The 20918-nt window shown below is 30.6% G+C and overlaps 1 protein-coding gene across 1 annotated transcript in view; it reads right to left on the bottom strand.

Annotated features, from left to right (window-relative positions):
• Positions 1–9838: 9838 nt before the first annotated feature.
• The window catches only part of LOC129966040 (apoptosis regulator Bcl-2-like), a 36120-nt gene continuing 25040 nt past the window's right edge, over positions 9839–20918 (bottom strand). Inside the window, exon 2 of the mRNA XM_056080388.1 lies at positions 9839–11914. Coding sequence (XP_055936363.1) covers positions 11771–11914 — 144 coding nt within the window. The 3' untranslated portion in view covers positions 9839–11770. The remainder of the gene's footprint in view (positions 11915–20918) is intronic.

Raw genomic sequence — 20918 nt, 5'->3', positions numbered from 1 at the left:
TTTGGTATGTGGCTTGTATGTTTTATGACTTTTCTCTATCGATGCTCATGCACCAAGCACCATTTTCAGTAAGTAACTGAAGCCAGTGATTATTAAATTATTATCAGTAGTAATACTATTTTAACATTATAACGTTTATAGTCTGGTCTGTGCACGCGTGATAAAAAAAATCATTCAAAATGTTTTATAGGGCAGTCCTAGTACCTTGAGGCTAAATTTGAAATGTAATTACGTTTTGGGTAATAGATGCTTTCTATGAAAGGAGCTTTAAAAAATTTTGTTAGATTTTCAATTAAAAATTGAACAAAATGTAAGAAACTGTCACACACACACACACCTTTATGTGTAAATATGAGTAATGAGTGTTCAAAATAAGTCCAAGAAATATCCCCAGCTTCTTGAAGTTTATAAACTTCGGTGCTCCATTTTGAGCAGCCTGCATGCATCGACATGAAGGCTAAAAAGTGCAGAAAAAAATTGTCTGCGACCTTAAACCAGTTTACAGTAGCCAGTCTTTTTCTTGTCGGTGATTATTTACAATTTGGCCCTTTCTTTTCACGAAGACACACTCGGAGGCGCAAGAGCAACATCTGCGCGACAGAAGCCTCCCATTGGTCGTCCACGGACATCTGCTGGAGGTAGGGCGGCCTAGAGGTTATCGTCTGTCGCGGGTGCCACGTGACTATTGTTTGAGGCGCGTGGCCGGCCTGCTGCCTCTGCCCCTCCCCCCTCTTCTCTTTCTTTCTTCTGCGACCCTCTCCCCTTCCACGATAAGGCTTCCACAGTTTTGAATGGAAGAGGGAAGAGGGGGGGGGGTATCGGAAGCGAAGTGATAATTGAAATGTTTGGGTTTTGCCAGCCAGTGGCTTAGTATCATATGGATAGCTTCGGTTTTGTTGTGAAAAAGTTGGTAACGAAGTGTTTATTGAGATGCAGATTTTGGGGCTTCAATTCAGATATGTTTTCTATGCCGCTTATAATATATACTGGGTTAAATACTGAGGGGGCAGCATATCATATACATAAAAGTTAAATACTGGGCGCAGCGGAACAGTTTAAGGAGGAAATGTGCAATCGCTCGCTTACGTTCCACCTTGTATTACAGCTTACGATATCGTCCAGTATAAATAAGTTCGGTTAAATCATTAAATAGATATCGTTTGGCAGATGTCTAATCAGTTACATAAGTTTTCATAAACTATTATTTAATTTTCTGGAGGGGAATTACTTCTTTTGGGGGGGGCGGGGGGGGAGAATGAATGTTTCGATTTGCATTCTGCATGTAAAATGGTGCTAACTTCAAATTCTGGTTAGTGGAGTCAGGGATGTGCCGTAGCGTTCATGTACTATGTAAGATAGATTGTCAGAAATTCTCCACTGTTTAATCAGTGTTTTGGTATCTCTTAAAATAATCTTCACTTAAGAAATTTCAATGTCTTTATTGATTCCTAATATTTAAACTCAAAAATCCAAATTTCTTTTTATCCAAAGGTTTTCATCCGCTATTTTTTCTGGTCAGACTGAGAATAATTATGTTTTGTGGAAATTCACTTCATATTCGCCAAACTTTCAAACGCGGAATCTACTTTTTTTTTAAAAAGTGTAAATAAAATATTAATCTTGGAAAAACTGGAAAGTAATTTCATCGTTACATTGTATAAAAAGAAAATACCTAGAAATATAATAAACCTAAAATTTATCAATCAAAGTTAACCGAACTATAAAAAATAGCAAGAAAGAAAGCTGTGTTAGTTTGCGTTGCATTTACATAGTTTTTTAAAACAATATTATAGTTGGAAATCAGTTTTGTTACTATGCATCAGTGATTAAGCCACTTGGCTGTGACTGACACATTAGATTTTAAAATAACTGGCCAGATAGACAATTTAGTGATAAATTCAATTTATATTATTCGAATATATTAATATATTTAACTTTCAGCTATTTAGCTGAAAGCTATTTCAGCTATTAGTACATTTACATTGTATATTGTAGCTTGATATGGTTGCTATAAATTACTTCACTTAATATACATTTCAATTAAAAAAGAGTTTAATTGGTTCAAAAAACGTTCTTTACTCATTAAAGAAATACAGGTTAATGAAAACGAGCATAAAAATACGGTTTGGTTTTTTTTATTTAATTATATTTATTTCATAAAAATTATAAGTGAAAATCAGTCTTAATTGATGACGAAAAGTTGAGTAAAATAATTGCTTATCAAAATAGAGAAAAAAATGTCCAGTAATTTAGGGAGGATCCAGATTAAGCATAAGGATTGGAATGAATTGAATTTAAACATTAATTACAATTTTAAACCAAACATTCCCCCCCCTTCTTGATAAAGTGACTTAGATCAATGAAGCTTTAATTTGTCCATAAGTTCTATTGCAAATAATAAATTACAAAACTTATGACAAACGGATTGGATTCATAATAGTGCTATTAAACAACAAGATACAAGATAGTGCTATTAAAAATAGAAGATATAGTAGGTTTATGCACTGAACAAACAGCTTTATACATTCAATACAGTAGCTGGATTTTTAAGGGGGAAAAAAATCGTTTTTCTTAACGAAGAGAAAAACTTTACTGAATGTGATAAAAATTATAAATATCACAAGTCATTTCAGAAAAAAATCAAATCTAGATAAGCTGTAGATAAAAATGAAGAATTCATATTCAGTAAGTAGTAGCTAAAACTTTTAGTTATTAGAAAGTCGAATATATTTAGATAATATCATTCATCATAAGGAACTCAAACATAATTAGATAAAACTATTTATCTGAAGAATTCCAAATTTATCAGTAAAGTTTTTATTAGCAGTTTTTAGGGAAAGGATAATTTAACTCCAAATATTCATGTGAGATATAATTAATATTAATATCATTGCCAATGCGAGTGATCAAAATTTTATCTGAAATTTATGTTTTTCTACAATATTTACACACGACTGCTTTGTAGATGTAAAACTGTTTTCACCACAAAATGAGATTTATTGCTGGAAAACCAACCCGTTACAGCATTTCCCCTTTGTTACACATATGGGCATCTTCGAAGCGCATTTCTTGGTAAAGATTTCGATGAAATATTTTTGAATTTGTTTCAGATATTTTTAGAACTTTAAGAAACTTTAATAATTTATTCGATTATTAGTTATTAAATTTTATAATATTCGGGAGGTTGGTATTTTTTGCAAGCAATTTCTCATTACATAACGTATGGACCTTTTAATAAAAAGAACTATTAGTGTATCTAAAAAGATAAAAGAAATTTTGTGTCTCCCTATCTCGGGACTTACGTAGTTGAATACCATGAATATCTTTATATATTCTTCTTCTATGAACTTTTTTTCGTTTTTAAAATCCTCATTTCTACGAAATTCCGCTATCACAATTCGATAATAGGAATTTCTTGCTTTCTGGTTTTTCTTTCATCAAACATAGTAGTGGATTCTCTAAGTTGCTGATTTTAAACAATTCATTTACAGTAACAATTAAGCATTTATGGTGAAAATAAAGAACAATTAATTTTATATAAAAAATTATTCCCTCATTAACGATCGATTTCTTTATAATTAATGCTATATAGATATCTCAAAAAGATATTCAGGTAAAGAATATAATAATTTTTAAAATCCATATGTTATATTAAGATTAGTTTAGGAAAAAAAATTAAATTTGCCATCAAGATTCGTTTCATTATGTTTGAAAATTATTTTTCATTCCTTTTTTTTCCTCAGTTCTCGACATATTCAGATTTTTATGCCCATTATAATTTTAATCATAATTAAGATTTATTGGGACTTTTTAATAATAATTTATCAAAAAGGTGGAAAACAAAACACTTTTCGATGGAAAATAATCCTGATTTTATTTAGAGATGAAATTAAAATGTACTATATTATACAATGGAGAACAATATCAAAAATAAAAATTTCGAGGTTTAATAGTTTGCTTCAAAAAAGAAAAGGAAGAAAATTATTAATACTAAATTTTTCTAAAATTATTATTATGTTATAAAAAAATATTATATAATGAATTGGCGAAGTAGAACCACTTGGGAACAGCGTTCAGTAGTGAATATGAATTTCATATAATAGTCGTACATTCTGAACATAATTTTTAAGCCATTAAAATATTCAAAAGATAATTTGTTTCATTAGTTGGCCTGTTTCATTAATTTTTCTTTGATTTTCACAATTTATAAAAAGGAAATTTATTGCAAGCCGCAATAATTTGCAAATTAATAAATCTGTTTAAAATATTCGGTGAATAAAGTGATGACATGTGCAAATTATATATATATATATATATATATATATATATATATATATATATATATATATATATATATATATATATATATATATATATATATATATATATATATATATATATATATATATATATATATATATATATATAATTTGTAAATTTCCTGTATGCAGTTTCAAAGCAGAGCGACGAGAATTTAGAATACATTTAGGTAGTGGTGTAGCATGGATAATAGACTCCTAGAGCATAACATTTTCTTCCATCAGGTATTATTATTATTTCAGATGACGTGCAGGATCTGACATTATTTATTCACCCCTTCATGATATTTTATATAAACACACTGATGCCTTGCCCTCATGGCACCGGGAATATTAATAACCTCACCCCCACTTTGCCACCCAGTCGATACGCCACTACATTTAGGTAAAGTACTTTCCACAATGATAGATTTTATTCGAAATCCGATAATTTGAGAATAAAACAAATGTAATTAGCCGATCACATTTTTAATTAATAGTGTTTAAATAAATACAATTCACAAATAGAATTTCAATGGGTTTTTTTTTTTGGAATGTTGAATGGATATAGCGAGAATTAAAATGTCGAATTTTAGTAAAATTTCGAGGTGGAATTTTTTTATGCTTATAGTAGCTTTTATGCATTTTGATTTGTTTGTTTGTAAGATGGAATCTATTTTTTATACACTTCCTGATGTTCTAATATTGGATTCTTCACTACAATACAATGCTATAATGCAAATCGTGAATGCTATAAGTACTCACATTTTTATTTTCAGAGTGCCGAACATGACAGTCGTGTTTCGTAGGATAATAAAGACCAATAATTGTGCATTCATTGTATGACTTAGGTCTAAATTACGACATGAATCTAGCTTTTTTACAAAGTTTAATGCGCGATTTTATTTTTTGCAATTAATTGTTTTGGTGTGGTTAACTACATAAGTCCTAGAAAATCGATTCTTTGTTTTAGACACATTTTTTCAGAATGCGACATATAATTATAATTGTAGTAGGAAAATCATAAACTAAAGACATTGCGCTTTTAGTTTCACGTTCGCATACATGAGAAAATACAGATCGATTGATGGACATTTCATTTTAAATTTGATAAGGATTTATACTTTAGATGCTAACACAATGAACCGAATTAAATTTATCTAATTCAATCGTTTTTGAATTATAACTTTTACATGCATAGTAAAGCGCAGACCGACTCACAGTCAATTCGTAGATGGATTTGGTTCTAAATTTGATATATATATTTTAAATGCTAAACCTGTATGCCAAATTTTGTCTGTCCAGCCTTTTACGTTTGGTAAGTTATCATGTTTCACTTGCATTGAATGGATTTCGATCAAAATTTAGTGAAATATGTTGAGAATTCTACATACAAAATTTCACAGATAAAACGTAATTTCAAAAAATGTATTTTTAGAACTCAGAGATATCCGTCAATATCTCGAGTTTGAATTTTTTAAATATAACAATACTTTCTCGTTGCATTCGATTAAGCGAATGTATATTTTGGACCTCTTTTATCGATTGAATATATCTTCACATTTGACATAGGTCTGACTTTTTTGACATGAAGATTTACGTCATAAATTTTATTTATTTAGCTCGAAGTGTTTATTTAATCAATAAAAGCTCAAATATAGTTAATTAAATGTTTCGATTCCAAAATCGGATTCAGATTACTTATCCAGAGATATTGCATTATGCTGAAACTATTTATATTAGCTACTAGTGCTTATTAATTATCCTGCTTATTTGTATACGGAAACAGATTTCGTAGAAAATTTATTATTCTGTGAAACAGTTCCAATCGTCAACTAGTCCCTTCAATGCACGAGTTATCGTTTTCTCTCTCTCACACACACACAAAGTAGTTTTGCTTTCGGATTCGGCGGGATTCATCATAATCTCAAGGTCGAGTGTTTCTTTTTAAATAATCGCAATTCCCCCCCCCCCTTTTTTTTTTGTTGTTTCACCAGAAAGTAAAAAATAAATAAAAGAAATTAAACTCCATTTACAGAAATATTAATACTACAAGGGAATTATAAATGGATATTCCAACTTCGCAGGTCTGTGAAAAGAAAACAAAACAAAGTTCAACCTTGTTCATTAGAAATCAAAAATAACAACTAAAGTTTAAATTCAACACAGTTATAAATATTCTATGAGAGAGCTTCCTAAAATATTCCAAGGATATCGTAGCAATTCGATAACGCATCTCACAATTTTTTCCTGCATGCCTATTGTGAAGCTTTGAAAGGATGCAGATAGGCTTGCATAGCAATACTTTTTTCTACCCTGGGCTGCATCAAACAGCAGGTGTTTTGTTCCTCCCCTATCAAATGACATTGATAAACATATCTGTAGGTTTTCAAAGCATCACAACAAAGATGCCGAATGAGTATAGAATAAGTTATCATATCGATTTGATATCCTTCATAATTTTGGAGATACTTATAATAATGAAGTCTTTCTTATAACTGTGTTGAATTTAAATTTTCATTTATTTGTAGTTTCTGATGGGTATGTTTTCTTTTAAAAGCTCTGAAAAATTGGAATATCCAATTATAATCAACCTTTACATTTACTGAATCCGTCATTTTAAATATATCACAAAAACCTGAATATTTATTATTATAAATATATATTGATTACTGATCAATCAACGAAAATTGCATTTATCTGAATTTGTTTTCTTTCAAGGATCTCAAGCTTCGAGAATCTGTAAGCAGTGAATCTATTTTTTCGAATACCCGTCAAATTGACGGGTTCGTTGCATTAGTTTTTTGTTGTTGTTCTAAAAAGCACTATAATACCTTCGTAGGCTTGATAGTCATAAAAATTTAGAGGTTTTAATAGCAGCGCGAGTACAAATGGATAATCTGTATTTACATAAGTACAAACCTATATCCATTCACAAGTAATGTTAGTCGGTGCGATGATTTTCACAAATTTTAAGTGTTAAACGATACGCATACTCACTCCCGAAGCTACGATGATTGTATGTATAAATGAAATGAATAAATCTTATTTATTAACAGTTCTTATGTTTAAAAGAAATACGATCGTGCACCAAAAACCTCAATTTACTTGCATGGTCAAAATGATAGATTTCAGCAAAGCAAATATACCATTCCTGTAAAACAATTATTAAGAAGAAGAAGGAAAAAAAAAAAAGAATTAAGTGTGATTGATTACATTACGTATGTAAAAGTTAAAATTTCGTTCGATAGATATAATCTGACTATTATTATCCATGTCGGGAATTTTAACTTGTGACAAGACATTAGGATTAAACAGAACATTTTTCATTTGTAGACAGATTTTCTTTGGAAGCTATGCATTATTTGTATTCGCTAAATTTGTTTTTATAATTGTTTGTATTTATGAAACTTCAATCTATTAACATCAAAATTATTCATTTCTTTCATGATACTATATTTCACTTTCACATTACCATTCATTTATTCCAAAATGCAATTAAATGGAAATTCAATACAGAAAACAGATCAAACTTGCCTTAATAAAGTACGTCCCCATTTATTTATATGACGAGATTCATTGACACGAATGCAGAAAAGGAGCGAGATCATTGATCCATTTAAGCAGGACAGGTTTTACTCATTGTTCATGCAGCAACACGTCGAAATATATTTCAACTAAGGCTTTTAATGTCTTTACAACAGTTAGCAACCTTTTTTAACAGCAATAACAAAAACTTAAAATACTTCGGATAGAATAATCCGAGATTTCATTCTCCCTTATTCAAAAGGTTTTTTAAAAATTCATTTTTTTTTTTCATATAAAAGCATGAAAGATTCAAATTCACTATTATCTTCTGTCATAGCAACAATTTGTAAGTTGACAAATAGAGAATCTGATCCTGTGGAATTTCAAATCTTTTGAAATGTTATAATTGCAATTTCAAAAATTTCTATTTTGAAAATTGAATAAATAAAAATAATTAAAACTGTACGACGAAATCCGATTTTCATCAAGCTTCGAAAAGCATTCACAACTCATTGTTCTATAAACGCCTTTGAATGCTAATATTGAGCATGATACCGAATTATGCATGAAAATCAGGCATCTGCTGAAACAGTTTGCAACATTCGATGGCACATGGATTTAAGGGGTTGCAGTAATTTATTACCATAAAGAAGGCTATGATTAATTTATTACCGTACAGATGCAGAAGATTTGAAAGCAAACACGGGTTAAACTTACGGATTCTAACTCATTGACAGTAACAGTACAGAAATTAGGATTATGTATGCTTTCCACATAAGTGAAGGGCAGAAAAAAAAAAAAAAAGACAAAGACGGAATTAAAAAAATTATAAAAACCAATACAGTCATTTAGTTCTGTAAATTTATCGAGATAAAGGAATAATAAGAGTCGATAAATCCACACTTCATTTCTTGGGATTTGATGGTGATGCAAAAGACATTTTTAATCATGCTGTGGGCAGACATTTTATATTAACCCTAGAATGCACGATTTTTTTTTTATTTTTTACAAAAAGTATGCATTTTGAATAGCTGCTTATAATTTAAGAAAGTTATTAAAAAAATTTAATTATTTTTTCATAAAATTTTAAGAAAAATTAAAATGTGCCAAACGGCTACATTATGAAATAAACGATATCCCAAATGACAGAAATCACATAACAATTCTGTGATAAAAATCCCTTTTTGCCAATATATTTTTTACATTGCAAAAAAAAAAAAAAAAAAATAGTATTTTTAATGGTAGAATTATTCATATATCTTGGTATTTTTCTAAGTCTTCAGTTTAAATCTAATCCTAATACAGCTATTGCCAAATATTAGTCTTTTCTGCAAATGTTTTTCAAAAAGCATTCAAGAAAGGATTTACAAACACTCATTGCTGTCCTTTGGAAGTCATAAAATGTACAAGAGGAAATAAAAACGTAGCTATATGGTTACATAATTGAACTGTAAGGTTAAAAGATTGTTTGAAAGTTCTACCATATGTCATGAGTGATCTATTTGTATAATCTGTGAAAAACATGTACAGACTTTAAAATGTGTAAAAACATTTCCATAGATTTGCATTTCTTCTAATTTACCAAATGTATTATGAGGATATTTGTTTTATTGGAAAGAACTTAACACCAAAGTAGATTCTAACTATTTATGAATTACCCTCAATTACAGAGAGGAATGGAAGAAAAAAAATATTTTTTAGTAATTTATAAAATTGTGTCAAAATGAATTATTATGGAAATCGAGATGCAGAATCAATTAAAAACAAAAGGAATTAAATTGAAGATTATGATTCTACAGTAATACTCATTTATGTCAAAAAAAATATTCCAATAGCAACTGTGCTTATGTATGCAATGTATTTCCCCCCCCCCTTTCTTTCTTTCAAGCATTTACTTTAACAAAGCATAAATAGCAGATACGTGCTTTATATAAATAATTGAGCAAAAAATTAATTCAAATATAAAAAACGTCTTTTCTTTTTTGTAGGAAACAAAAAGGAACACCAAAAAATTGATATCATCAGGTTTATTAAGAACAGACAGCAGACATTTATTAAACTTTACATCAAAATCTTCGTTTATCTATTTGCAAATGTTTCCTTATTAAAACAAAAGATTTAATTTGCTCATTGTAATTTCCTCATTATGCTACTTGCGACTTTTCATTTAAACAATAGATACAAAGGACGAAATTAGCACACAGCAAGAGATATGTACAGAATTATCTTTACAAAGAGATAAAAATATACATTAATAATATACATTCAACAACCCACATGAAAAAGCATAAAAATTATCCAAAAATAGATTGCAACTTTCAAATGATAACTACAATAAAAAAGAGGTGACAAAGAAATTAAATCTTCTAAGTGTAAAAAAAAGCAAACACATAAGAAAACATGAATGAAATTAAGTGAATACATATACAAAATGAATGAAGATGATTTCATACAATATACACAATAAATGATAAATACACAAGAGCTGCCTAAATTTCATATAAAAATCAATAACAATCTTTGGAATAAAAATAAATACCTGACCAAATTAAGATGTTAAAAAAATGACTGCTAATTTAAATAGTACTTTCACTGCATTAGAAAATGATATAACATTTGCAATTAATTGCATTTAAATCTTAAGTCCTTACTTCTCCATATCAATTACAAATGCTCAAAAAACTTCTTAGATATTTTTTGAATTCTTTAAAGTTAATAACTCCCATTGCTACATAAGTAGGAACTACATATCTGCATAAAATTTAACCAAGCTGCTCGGAAAAAACTGAAACAGCAAGGACAAAAATACAGTTAGTCATTGAAGCATGGCATTATCTGCATTTCATTTTTTAAAAATATGTACAGAATATGTATATTTAAAGGAAACAAACTTGCAGTAGTAGGAAATGGAAACACAACATGGGAGTAGATCTCATCACAAAATGTAGGAAATTTTGTATATTCACATCCAATCCACAGACGTATTTTAAAGATCATATTCATTTGATAAGAAATTTTGCAAATTTCAGGAACCACTTTTTACATGACTAATGAAACATATCCCAAAACAAAGAACACAAGATTGCATTGTTTAACTAGATTGCACACTTCTTGACACTTGTTTAAAAACATAAAAACATATCGATACTCGCACATGAATACGATTTTGATTCAATTGACAATCACAAGCTATACCAATCTGTTACATGTACATAACTTTTGTACCAGCAGATACATACATCATATATAATATATATACTGCCCATAATACTGCATGCCAACATATCATTGATGAAATGAAATGCTATTTTGATAAAATCACAAAATCATTTAAATTCATTATAATTGTATATGCAATTAATTAAAATCAAAGAAATTATTTATCCCATGAAGGACAAGTTAAGTCTTCAATCACAAATGAACATAAAGAGCCGGGCTAGCACTGACGTTCACTGCCTTCAAGCAAAGCACTGGTAGTCAGCAAGAACTTCACAAAGGTTTAACAGAAGTGCTCTTCACTAGTAATCTGAAGAGAAGTTTACGTATAGTTAGCTAGCTTCCCATTGAACACACATTATTCACACAGCACACGAAAAGGTTTCCACTCTGACGAAAATCACAAAAGAAATTCCAAAAGATGAGGTATGTTTATGTGGTATCAATTCGGACATCATGAAATTTGAGATTCACTTCATCCACTCCTTTTCCTTGAGTGGAGATAGATTCTTGTCTCACTAGGAGGAGTTGATGGGGTCCAATTGGCTGAATGAAGTCCTCCAAACGGGAATCAATGTCCGCTCCACACCAAGGCAGGAAAAATATTAATTCTTTGCATTTGCCCAGAACCAGTTTTAGAGCTACAACCCACAGAAAATAACTGCACAAGCAATTTCGGGTGGGTTGTAGCTCTAAAATTGGTTCTGGGCATATGCTAAAGGCTATTTTTATGACTTGGCAAGGACAGCACCCAGTGTTATGGCACCCAAAGCACTGACTCCTAAGCAGATGATGTTCCTCAGAGATGGCCACTTATCTCTATCAGGTCCACTGTCGATACCCCCTCCATCGTTGAAGTGGACAAGACCTTCCTATAAAGAAAAATAAATATTGTAATAAACGCAGTATTGATTTATCATACATAATTATAATTATTTCACAATTATTCTCTTAACAAGACTATTAATATATGACATACTAAAATAAAAGTGGGACCGTGATTCAAGTGGCAATGACTGGTGCAGAACATAACTGACCTGCCGCAAAAAAAGTAAATCGCACTACACTTGCGCATATGTTCACTATACTTGCGCATATGTTCATTCTCAGAAAAACTGGATTGCGAATGTTAGTTCCATCAACACCTTCTACGGCAGAGAATGAATTATAAAACACCAAGTCTAGAAGTATATATGAACAATTATATTCATTCGGTCATTTCTGCTACACTTAATGGCACACCACAATTAAAAACAAACATTTTTTAACATACGCAACTATTTAACAGAAGAATTCTTGAGTTCTATTCCACAGAATAATGCAACTACAAATACAATTCAAATGAACACCCAATTAATTAATTTTGACTTTATATAAAATGTTACAAAAACTACAAAATTCTAAACAGCAAGTATAAGCTTGATAATCTTCATTTAAAATTAATGAAATGTTACCGAATAATAAATAACCTAAAATGAAACTACTAACATATTTAACTATTCAATTTTGTTCTGTCATATTATGGATTATATCGAGGCCATGAAATGCAATCCTTTATCCTTCCCCATTGACGATGGCCATGACCGGAGATTACGTAGAGAACTAGTTAAACAATTCGTATAACATTCGATAGATGGCACTGTTGTCTGATATTACAAAAAAAATTCGTTTGCTTTTGTATGATTGATTGTTACTAAAAAATATTTTACAGCTAGCCATGTTTCGTTTAAATTAACAAGGAAAATCTCATACTTTTCAAAATTATCCCAAATATTTTTTATTTTAATAATTATCAATTTAAAAGGAAGCCTCATGCATGATTACGAGGCTTTGTTCATATACCCGTAAGTCGTAATGAAGGTTAAGGATTTACTACTTAAGGACAAGTTGAAGATTAAGAAATGCTAAGGAAGGATCAATCAACAATCATTAAAAAGCTGTAAGCTTGGGATTCCTATTAATTTTTAAATTCACTAATGACTTTTTTCAACAACACCAGTTAGATGCATATGCCATGGAATGTCATTAATGAGAGATAATTTATTATATCGGATACATTTTTAAATATAAATTATTATAATTAAATTTAGCAATTTTTACTTCTCATTTATTTAAAGACTTACGTTAAACGGGGATACAATTTTTACTATGGAATTGCAGCTTCTTAATTCTAAAACTATACCAAGCGAAATATTATCTTCTTCCTTACTTAAATAAGAATGGACAAATTTAATTATATTATATATAACAATAGATGTATAACAAATAGCGTTAATTCCAATGATTGCTAAACGTTGCTTCCTGAAGTTTGGAATCTTCAAACGGTGTCTCATTCAAAAAAAACTTATTGATCGAATTAAACAAATTTGCAAGAGCAAAATTAAGAATTTCATTTAATACAGTTCATTACAACATGCAATAAATAAGTCATTAGTGCAATGCATTTTCGAATTAAGTTATCTCCATTTGAGTAAGAGAACAAAACAATTAAAAGTCAGAAATTAAATGAGAACAACACCAAGCTGTGTAGAGGAAACGGTTACACCTCTAAACTGTGTAATATAAAAGTTATGAAACTAGTGAACTTTCGTTTTACGAATGGTTTAATTATAAAGAAGAAGTATTAAAGCCTAAAATTAATTTCAATTATTCTGTGTCAATAGTATTAGATGCATGTTCAGGACTATTTAAGTAAATGTAAAAGGTAAAAAGCGCAATTTTCCTAGGGCTATCAATCTAAACTATCTGCCGATGAAAAAAAAAAAAAAAAATCTATAAACAAGCATTGCCTCAGCAGACCGGAAACGAGAACAACTGATCCCACAGTTGAAGTCATGGGCATGAGGGGCAGAAGAAAGGGAGGGCCACAAGCAAATAGGGAGGGGAAGGGGAAAAAAGTCTTTCACTCCAAAGACGCGAGTTGTTCTAAATGTATCTGTGTCATGCAGAGAAGAGCGGAAGTGACTCGGGGAAGTAAGTAATCAGGAACTTATTCTTAGAACGAAACTTGGTACGCGGAAAAAATACAACTCTGCTATGTTTGAATAAACGGTACACGACACCAAATTAATAATACAGTCTGCTATGTTTGAGAAAACGATACACGACACCAAATTAATAGTCTGCTATGTTTGAGTAAACGATACACGACTACAATTAATAACATTTTGTGAAACAAAGAATCGATGACTGCTTTAATGGCTCTTGAAATTCCGCGAAGAAAATACCAATACTTAGTGTGTTAATATAAACTCAGTTGTTTTTCTTTTTCGTAAACACATCAAAAGAAACTATAAACATGATTTGAAGAAATAAAAATTATATTTCAAGACTTCACAATCTGTTATCTTCTAAGAAACAAAATATTTACAAAATACGAATTCACATATAGTGTGCACAGAGTATTTCATTTAAAAATTACAAACAATTGAATCAAGCATACGACTGCAGAATCAGTGCATTATTTTTAAATAACCCTTCAATCTAATAATTAAAATTTAAAGGCGGCTAAGTCTTCGAATATGAATACACTCTGGTTGCTTAGTCTAACTCAAAATTCTAAAAAAAAAAAAAAAAAGTCAAATGTAACAGTCAAATTTTTATCCCAACCCTAGTCCTTTCACCATAAAGGGTGAAAACAGTAATTTTTGTTCTTAATCAAACAGAATTCTTACTATTATATAAAACCAAACAATATTTGTTCAAATATACATGCTAAGTACAGGTAAACAATATCTTTTGATATTTCATAGTATAACCACCCACGCACAGCAATATGGACCCTACGAAGGACATTGGGAAAAAAAATTCAATACACGACTTTCCCACGTTTGGGTGTGGACTCCACCAAGTGCTTTCTTTGCTACCCCCCCCCCTCCCCTTCTCTCCTTCCGTACACTCCATTAGGAGTCTGAATGAAGAAGGCGCGCATGCGCAACACTACCTTCCTGGAATTCCGGATGAGGGTAGGGGAAAGAAAGTTTTCTTTCTATTCTTCCATCTCCACTATGAGCCTCAACTAAAAGGAATGAATGGATTACAAAGTCGTGTTCGAGGACGGGATCTGTGAGAATATGCGAGAGAAGGAAGTGAGGGGGATTACAGAATATACTAGAATATATGTCTCACACCACAATAAGGAACCTGTGCGTGTTTGTCGTAATTTCTATTTGCTTAAAGTCATGCGAAATGGCTAAATTTGAATAAATATAAAAAACACGAAAGAAATCACAATTCTAAACTGCAAATCTTAGTCATTTTCTTGCGAATATTTTGTTCTACATTACACAACATTCTACATTACGAAAACAACACATAATAGTATACCGGAGCCTTGCAATATGTTATTTAAAACTCACGATAAAAAAAAAAAAGTCAGAAAAACCAGACATGATACAAGTTTAGAATTGATTAAAGATGAATTTCATAAAATAATGAATTCAGAGCGTAAAACACCGAGAAGTAAAATAAGTATATATTTATCAACTTCTTGTATATGTTTATTCAATGTTAATGAATAAATATATACAAGAATTGCTGGAAATAATAATAATAAAAATATTGTAGATCAAGTACAAAAAGAAAATTAAACTCTAAAAAATGCTAAATTTCGAAAACGCTATAATCCGAGTTTCCTGGGAAATGTGCCATGTTTGAAAAAACGTAATTTTACAATTTACAGTACTTGGTCAGCAAAATGATCGTTTCAACGCGGCTGTTCTATTTTTCACAGACTTTTACTCAAAATAAAATACGGAGAAAAAGTTCTTCCGATTTTTAAAAGATAACAATGAGAAAAAAAAATTTAATGTGTCCAAAAGAATTAATTAGCATTGGATTAATAATTTTTTCATAGAAATCAGATAATTATGAGCAATCTAAGAATTTCACGAAACAGATAAATCTATAAAAATTTCAAAGATAATATTTTTAAAACGCGATAAATACACAGGTTAAATAACCAAAAAACAATTTTTGAAAGATTATTCATTCAGTAGCCAAAATAACGAATATTTTCAAACAGATGCAATTACGCATAGCGACAGATGGCGCTTTACGCAAGTCAATATATATTCATAAAAACTGTATTTCATAATACACGAATCGATTTTAATCGCCATCAAAAGTTTCGTACAAACTTTAACAAGAGAGAAGGAACAGGAAATCACTTTTCATCATATATGTTTATACATACTTAATTTTCCTCGTTTTAAACACAACCACACGTTGCAATCGTTTCCTGTATATCCTTTAATAACATCATTTTAAAATGCTTAAATGATAAACATACAAACATTTTTATTTATGTATATATACATTCCCGTTGGACTAATCTATCAAATTGTAATTTTTTTTTACAGTATTTTGATTTCTAATATTTCTTAACTAAATTTTAAACCAGTTAAAAGTGAGAACCTTATAGAAGGATTTATGATTCATTTTATGCAATTCTCATCAACTCTATATAGCTCCTTTAGTAAACTAAAATGTTACTTAAATAATGATAAGTTTGGAAATGAAAAATATACATTATACGACAAGTTGCGACTCTGTTTTAGATCACAACATTTAATCCAAATATTTAAATATTCCTGCTTTCCATATACAACTCTTCTATTTATGTATGGCCTGTTCATGAACAAACCTTTTCATATATTAAATACAATAGCATTTCAAACGAATCTGAAGATTATTCGTTTAATAATATAAGAGACGCAGAAGTAGTATAATTCAATTTTAATGTTCAAAAGGAACAGCTCGTTATTTTTTAAGTAGCCAAAGCTAACTTTCTTAATTACTTTACAATTTTTGATAAAAGAATTGTCTTGAATCGAATCTAATCAAACAGACCAGATCGATTGAACTTCCAACTTTAGGAGTCGTAAATCTTTCATGTATAAGGAAAGTGGAGACAAGCCAGAGCAAAAGTTGAATATCCAGATTCTGTGGCCGGATTTTCAATCTTGTTACTTTTGCTCTTGTTATTTTACCATTCATACTAAGAAAAATTGAAAATATTCATGAAAGTTAGGGTTATCGAATTAAAACTATTCGCTCTATCAGAGACATTGCGAATTTTACAACACATATTCTAAACGTAATAAATTAGAATGAGAAAATAATTTGGAAGAATATCTTAATGTTATTTCCAAAACACCAATTTTTTTTCTCCCTATATTAAATCTTTACATGTACGTAAAAATTGGGACAACACAGATCTATTTAAAAATCGGGACTATTCCGGAATAAGGCGACAAGAGTTCAATCCATTTCACATGCTCGTTTAATTTACGCAAAATATACAATGAATTGGAAAAATATACCACTTAGATTATAAATGATGCTGATAAAATTTTCTATGCAAATCACTATTTAAGAACATTTATAGCCGAAAAGGCATAACTATGAACATATTTTAAACCTTCTCTATAATTAAATTTCCGATTTCAGTTAACGAAGATTCTAAAAACAAAAACTGGGTAAACATAAAAGAAGCCGCATTTGATTTTGCATGAGTTTGAAATAGTGTTTAAGATTTGGATCGCCCATGAAATTTAATACTTAGAATTTTTGGCATCTTTGTACATCAGAGGTGACAATTACAGACTCATAAAAGTGATGCCAAAATGGAAAAAACGATTGCACGACTTTTTTCCCATAGGAAGGTTCATTCCCCACCCACCCAAGAAGCAAGGGTCTTTCAGAGGACACGACCTCGGTGAGAGCGAAATCGTTTGGCCTTCTCCGATTGGTCGTCTCTGGTGGAATGGAATGCACATGAGAGGCGGCGAGTTCGCAGAAGCCGGATTTACAGAGCACAAAAGTGGATGATCTCCCCACCCCCCTTCGCCGGGGGAAAAAAAATGCCCATTCTTAAAAGCACCTCGGGTATTGCGATTCACCTGTCTGCATGGTTTTCGGTTCTGGTATCAACCTGATATAAAAAGGTACGGCAAGAAAATAGAAAAATCCCCTTCTACCCAAGGTTGTTTCGGAATTCCTTTCTCGGTTGGCAACACGTTTCGCATGGTTAATGAAAGAGTAGACGACTTTATGGTTTGACGAACAAGTCACGTGACTTCCTTTTAAGGAATGTCTGAAACGATGTGTTTATCGTTTGGTTTCGGTTTCAAGAATATTAAAGATAAGCATTCTATATTTTGACTTAAAATCTACATACAAGGTGCTTTCTTTATTTTATTTTTTTTACTCAACCCCATTTAACACTTTATTTAAGAAACTCTTGCTGTTGGGTATGTTTTATTTAAAATTTTTCACTTTTAACTATTCAAACGAGAAATGGATCATTTTTTTTTTCATAGATCACTTGAATATATTCTCATTTATAATTTCCAATTATAAAGGAAAAATTATACCAGATGAGCATATCATAGTACAGCATGGATTTTATATCAGTGGCATGCACCATAATCATTTTCCCATCAACTATTGAATTTCCAAGACATTCTTCAATGTTTTTGTAAATGATTATATTTAGTTTTTAAATCTTGTACATTATAAATGTTTTTAGTCTTCAGACTTCGTAACATTTTTTAAAGTCTTTTTTGATTGACTGTATAACTTTAGAAATATTTATGTTTTAACAAGTCCTTACTTATAGCTTTGAGTGTGTTCATTTTGTAATACCTTCAGTAAATAGAATTTCATATGTATTGTGTATTTTTAAAAATAATAATCATTAAAGGATCAAACTGACTGACGACAGGAATAATTACCTCTTAAAAATAATGAAACAGTAATTTTAAAATATGGGAACAGCCATTCTTCATTTAAACAGAGATTAAATGGTCTATTTATTATACCTATCAATAAATCGTCAGCAATTGTTTGTTTACAATCGAATTATAGCGAGAAATTTACTATAATCACATGAAAAAACATCAATGCATAAAATAAGATGTACGCAGATTCCATCTTCCATACAGAACAAACGTGCATTTTCAGGAAAATAGTCTTTTTGGAATCAAATTGTTTTTATATTTATTTTGAGGAAATTATGGCAGTATATCATACTTTTAAAACTTCTGCCAACCTTAGTGTAGCACATAAACACATACAAAAATATATTAATATCAATTGAAATGATTAATGAAATTTTATGTATAAAATGCATTTTCGGCAAATAAGCCAGAAAGCTTTAGACCACGGGTTCGTTTTATAATTACTATGCAAAATGTTCATTTTTATGAGGTCTTAGAAGTTTGAAATTATATAAGTTTGAGAAAAGCCTGAAATTTACATGAGTAAACAATTTTTATAAGCGTGATAGTTTTATGCAATACTGCAACTGATGTTAAATAATTGCAGAAATTAAACCATGAGAAGCGCAGGAAAGAAAATAGCATGGAACTCAAAAGTTAAAATCAAATTTAAGGAAGTAACTTAGGAGGTGAAAATTTTTTAAATAAAGACATATTATTGAATGGAATATTCATTTTACTACAAGCGATTCAGTCACATGAAACATATGGCTAAATCGAACGTAAATGGCTAAACAGAAATAATCCGAAAAAAATATGACCGACTTATTGTAAATAGGTATTACACAATACAAAAAATCTGCTTGCATTTATACAATTATATATTCAAATACTTTTCGACGTCATTGCAAAAACTATGGTTTGTCTATATGAGTAAGACACAATAAGAAAGTATAACCCTTTTAGTATCTTCCAAATTACAACTCATTTGTGGGCGACCGCATAAGTCTGACAGATTCAACAAAATCCAACTTCGATTAACAATGACCAACAACGTCCCTACTCGTAGTTGGTATTTTACAGCCAGGTCACCCGAGTCTTAATTTTATTATTATTTGTCCCGACATATATAACTGGAAGTAAAATGAGGGGAAAATTTGATTCCCCTCTTCGTTTACGTTACTTAAAATGATCTTTTTTCCCCCTTTTTTTTCACATGTTAAAAGAAATTATTGTGCAAGTTAAGAAAAACAATTCGCAGTTACCAAACCAATTAGTAAATATCTCAGCTACTTGAACACAGAACCGTCTGCTTACACGACCCTTCCATAATTCCCTCTACCCCCCTTTCAAAATTTCCAGCCATTGCGAAACCAGAACCACAGAAAATTCCACTTCACGCACCCACTCTTTAAAGTAGCATGCCTTCCATGGAATTTTAGCCGTCGATTTACTACTCCGGTTACGGCACAAGCTTTCGTGCGTATCTTTCGATTTCTGTTTCCTTCCCCTTATCTGTTAGCCCCTTCCAGGAACTGTCAAGAAACACTCAGGGCCACCTCGGGGCTGCGCCGCTGCGGAATGTGTTTGATCTGCCGAAAAGAAGAAAGGTCTTCGATCTGCCCTGCAGGGGTCAAGTTGTACCCCTCACCCCTGCCGTTGATTGTCTACTTTTTCCCACTCAACTTAGAGCTATTCTTCTAATGTTTTAATTTCTTTTGTTCAGTTTCGATCAGCTGGTTGCCAGAACGGGTAATGCCAAAATTGATTATGGAGTCAAATCGACATCATAGTCAGTCGTAGATCATCAAGAAATGACCAGTATTACATTTTACAAGAGGAAACAATTCTTTATTTCTAAATAAAATCAAATTTTAAGTGCAATTATCCGATCTATATTTTAGAAAATTAACAAAAGAAATAGAATTATAAATTAATATTAAAAGAAATCTAAAGTTAAAGCAGATGTGATTCTGCCAGGACAACGTAAAAGCGAAACCAAAATCAAATAATAGCTAACAAGAAAAATTGGAGAACTATCGAAGCAAAAGCAAGCATTTTGCGAGAAGACGAGAGAAAAAGAGATACCATACGGCAATCATAGCATACCAGCCAATTTATTTAATCCACTTTAGTTCAAACTTTGGATAGCATC

Source organism: Argiope bruennichi, chromosome 4, assembly GCF_947563725.1.
Source record: "Argiope bruennichi chromosome 4, qqArgBrue1.1, whole genome shotgun sequence".
NCBI classification, from domain to species: Eukaryota; Metazoa; Arthropoda; class Arachnida; order Araneae; family Araneidae; genus Argiope; species Argiope bruennichi.
The sequence above is the reverse complement of the archived record's forward strand: the minus strand, read 5'-3'. Positions and strand labels throughout refer to the sequence as shown.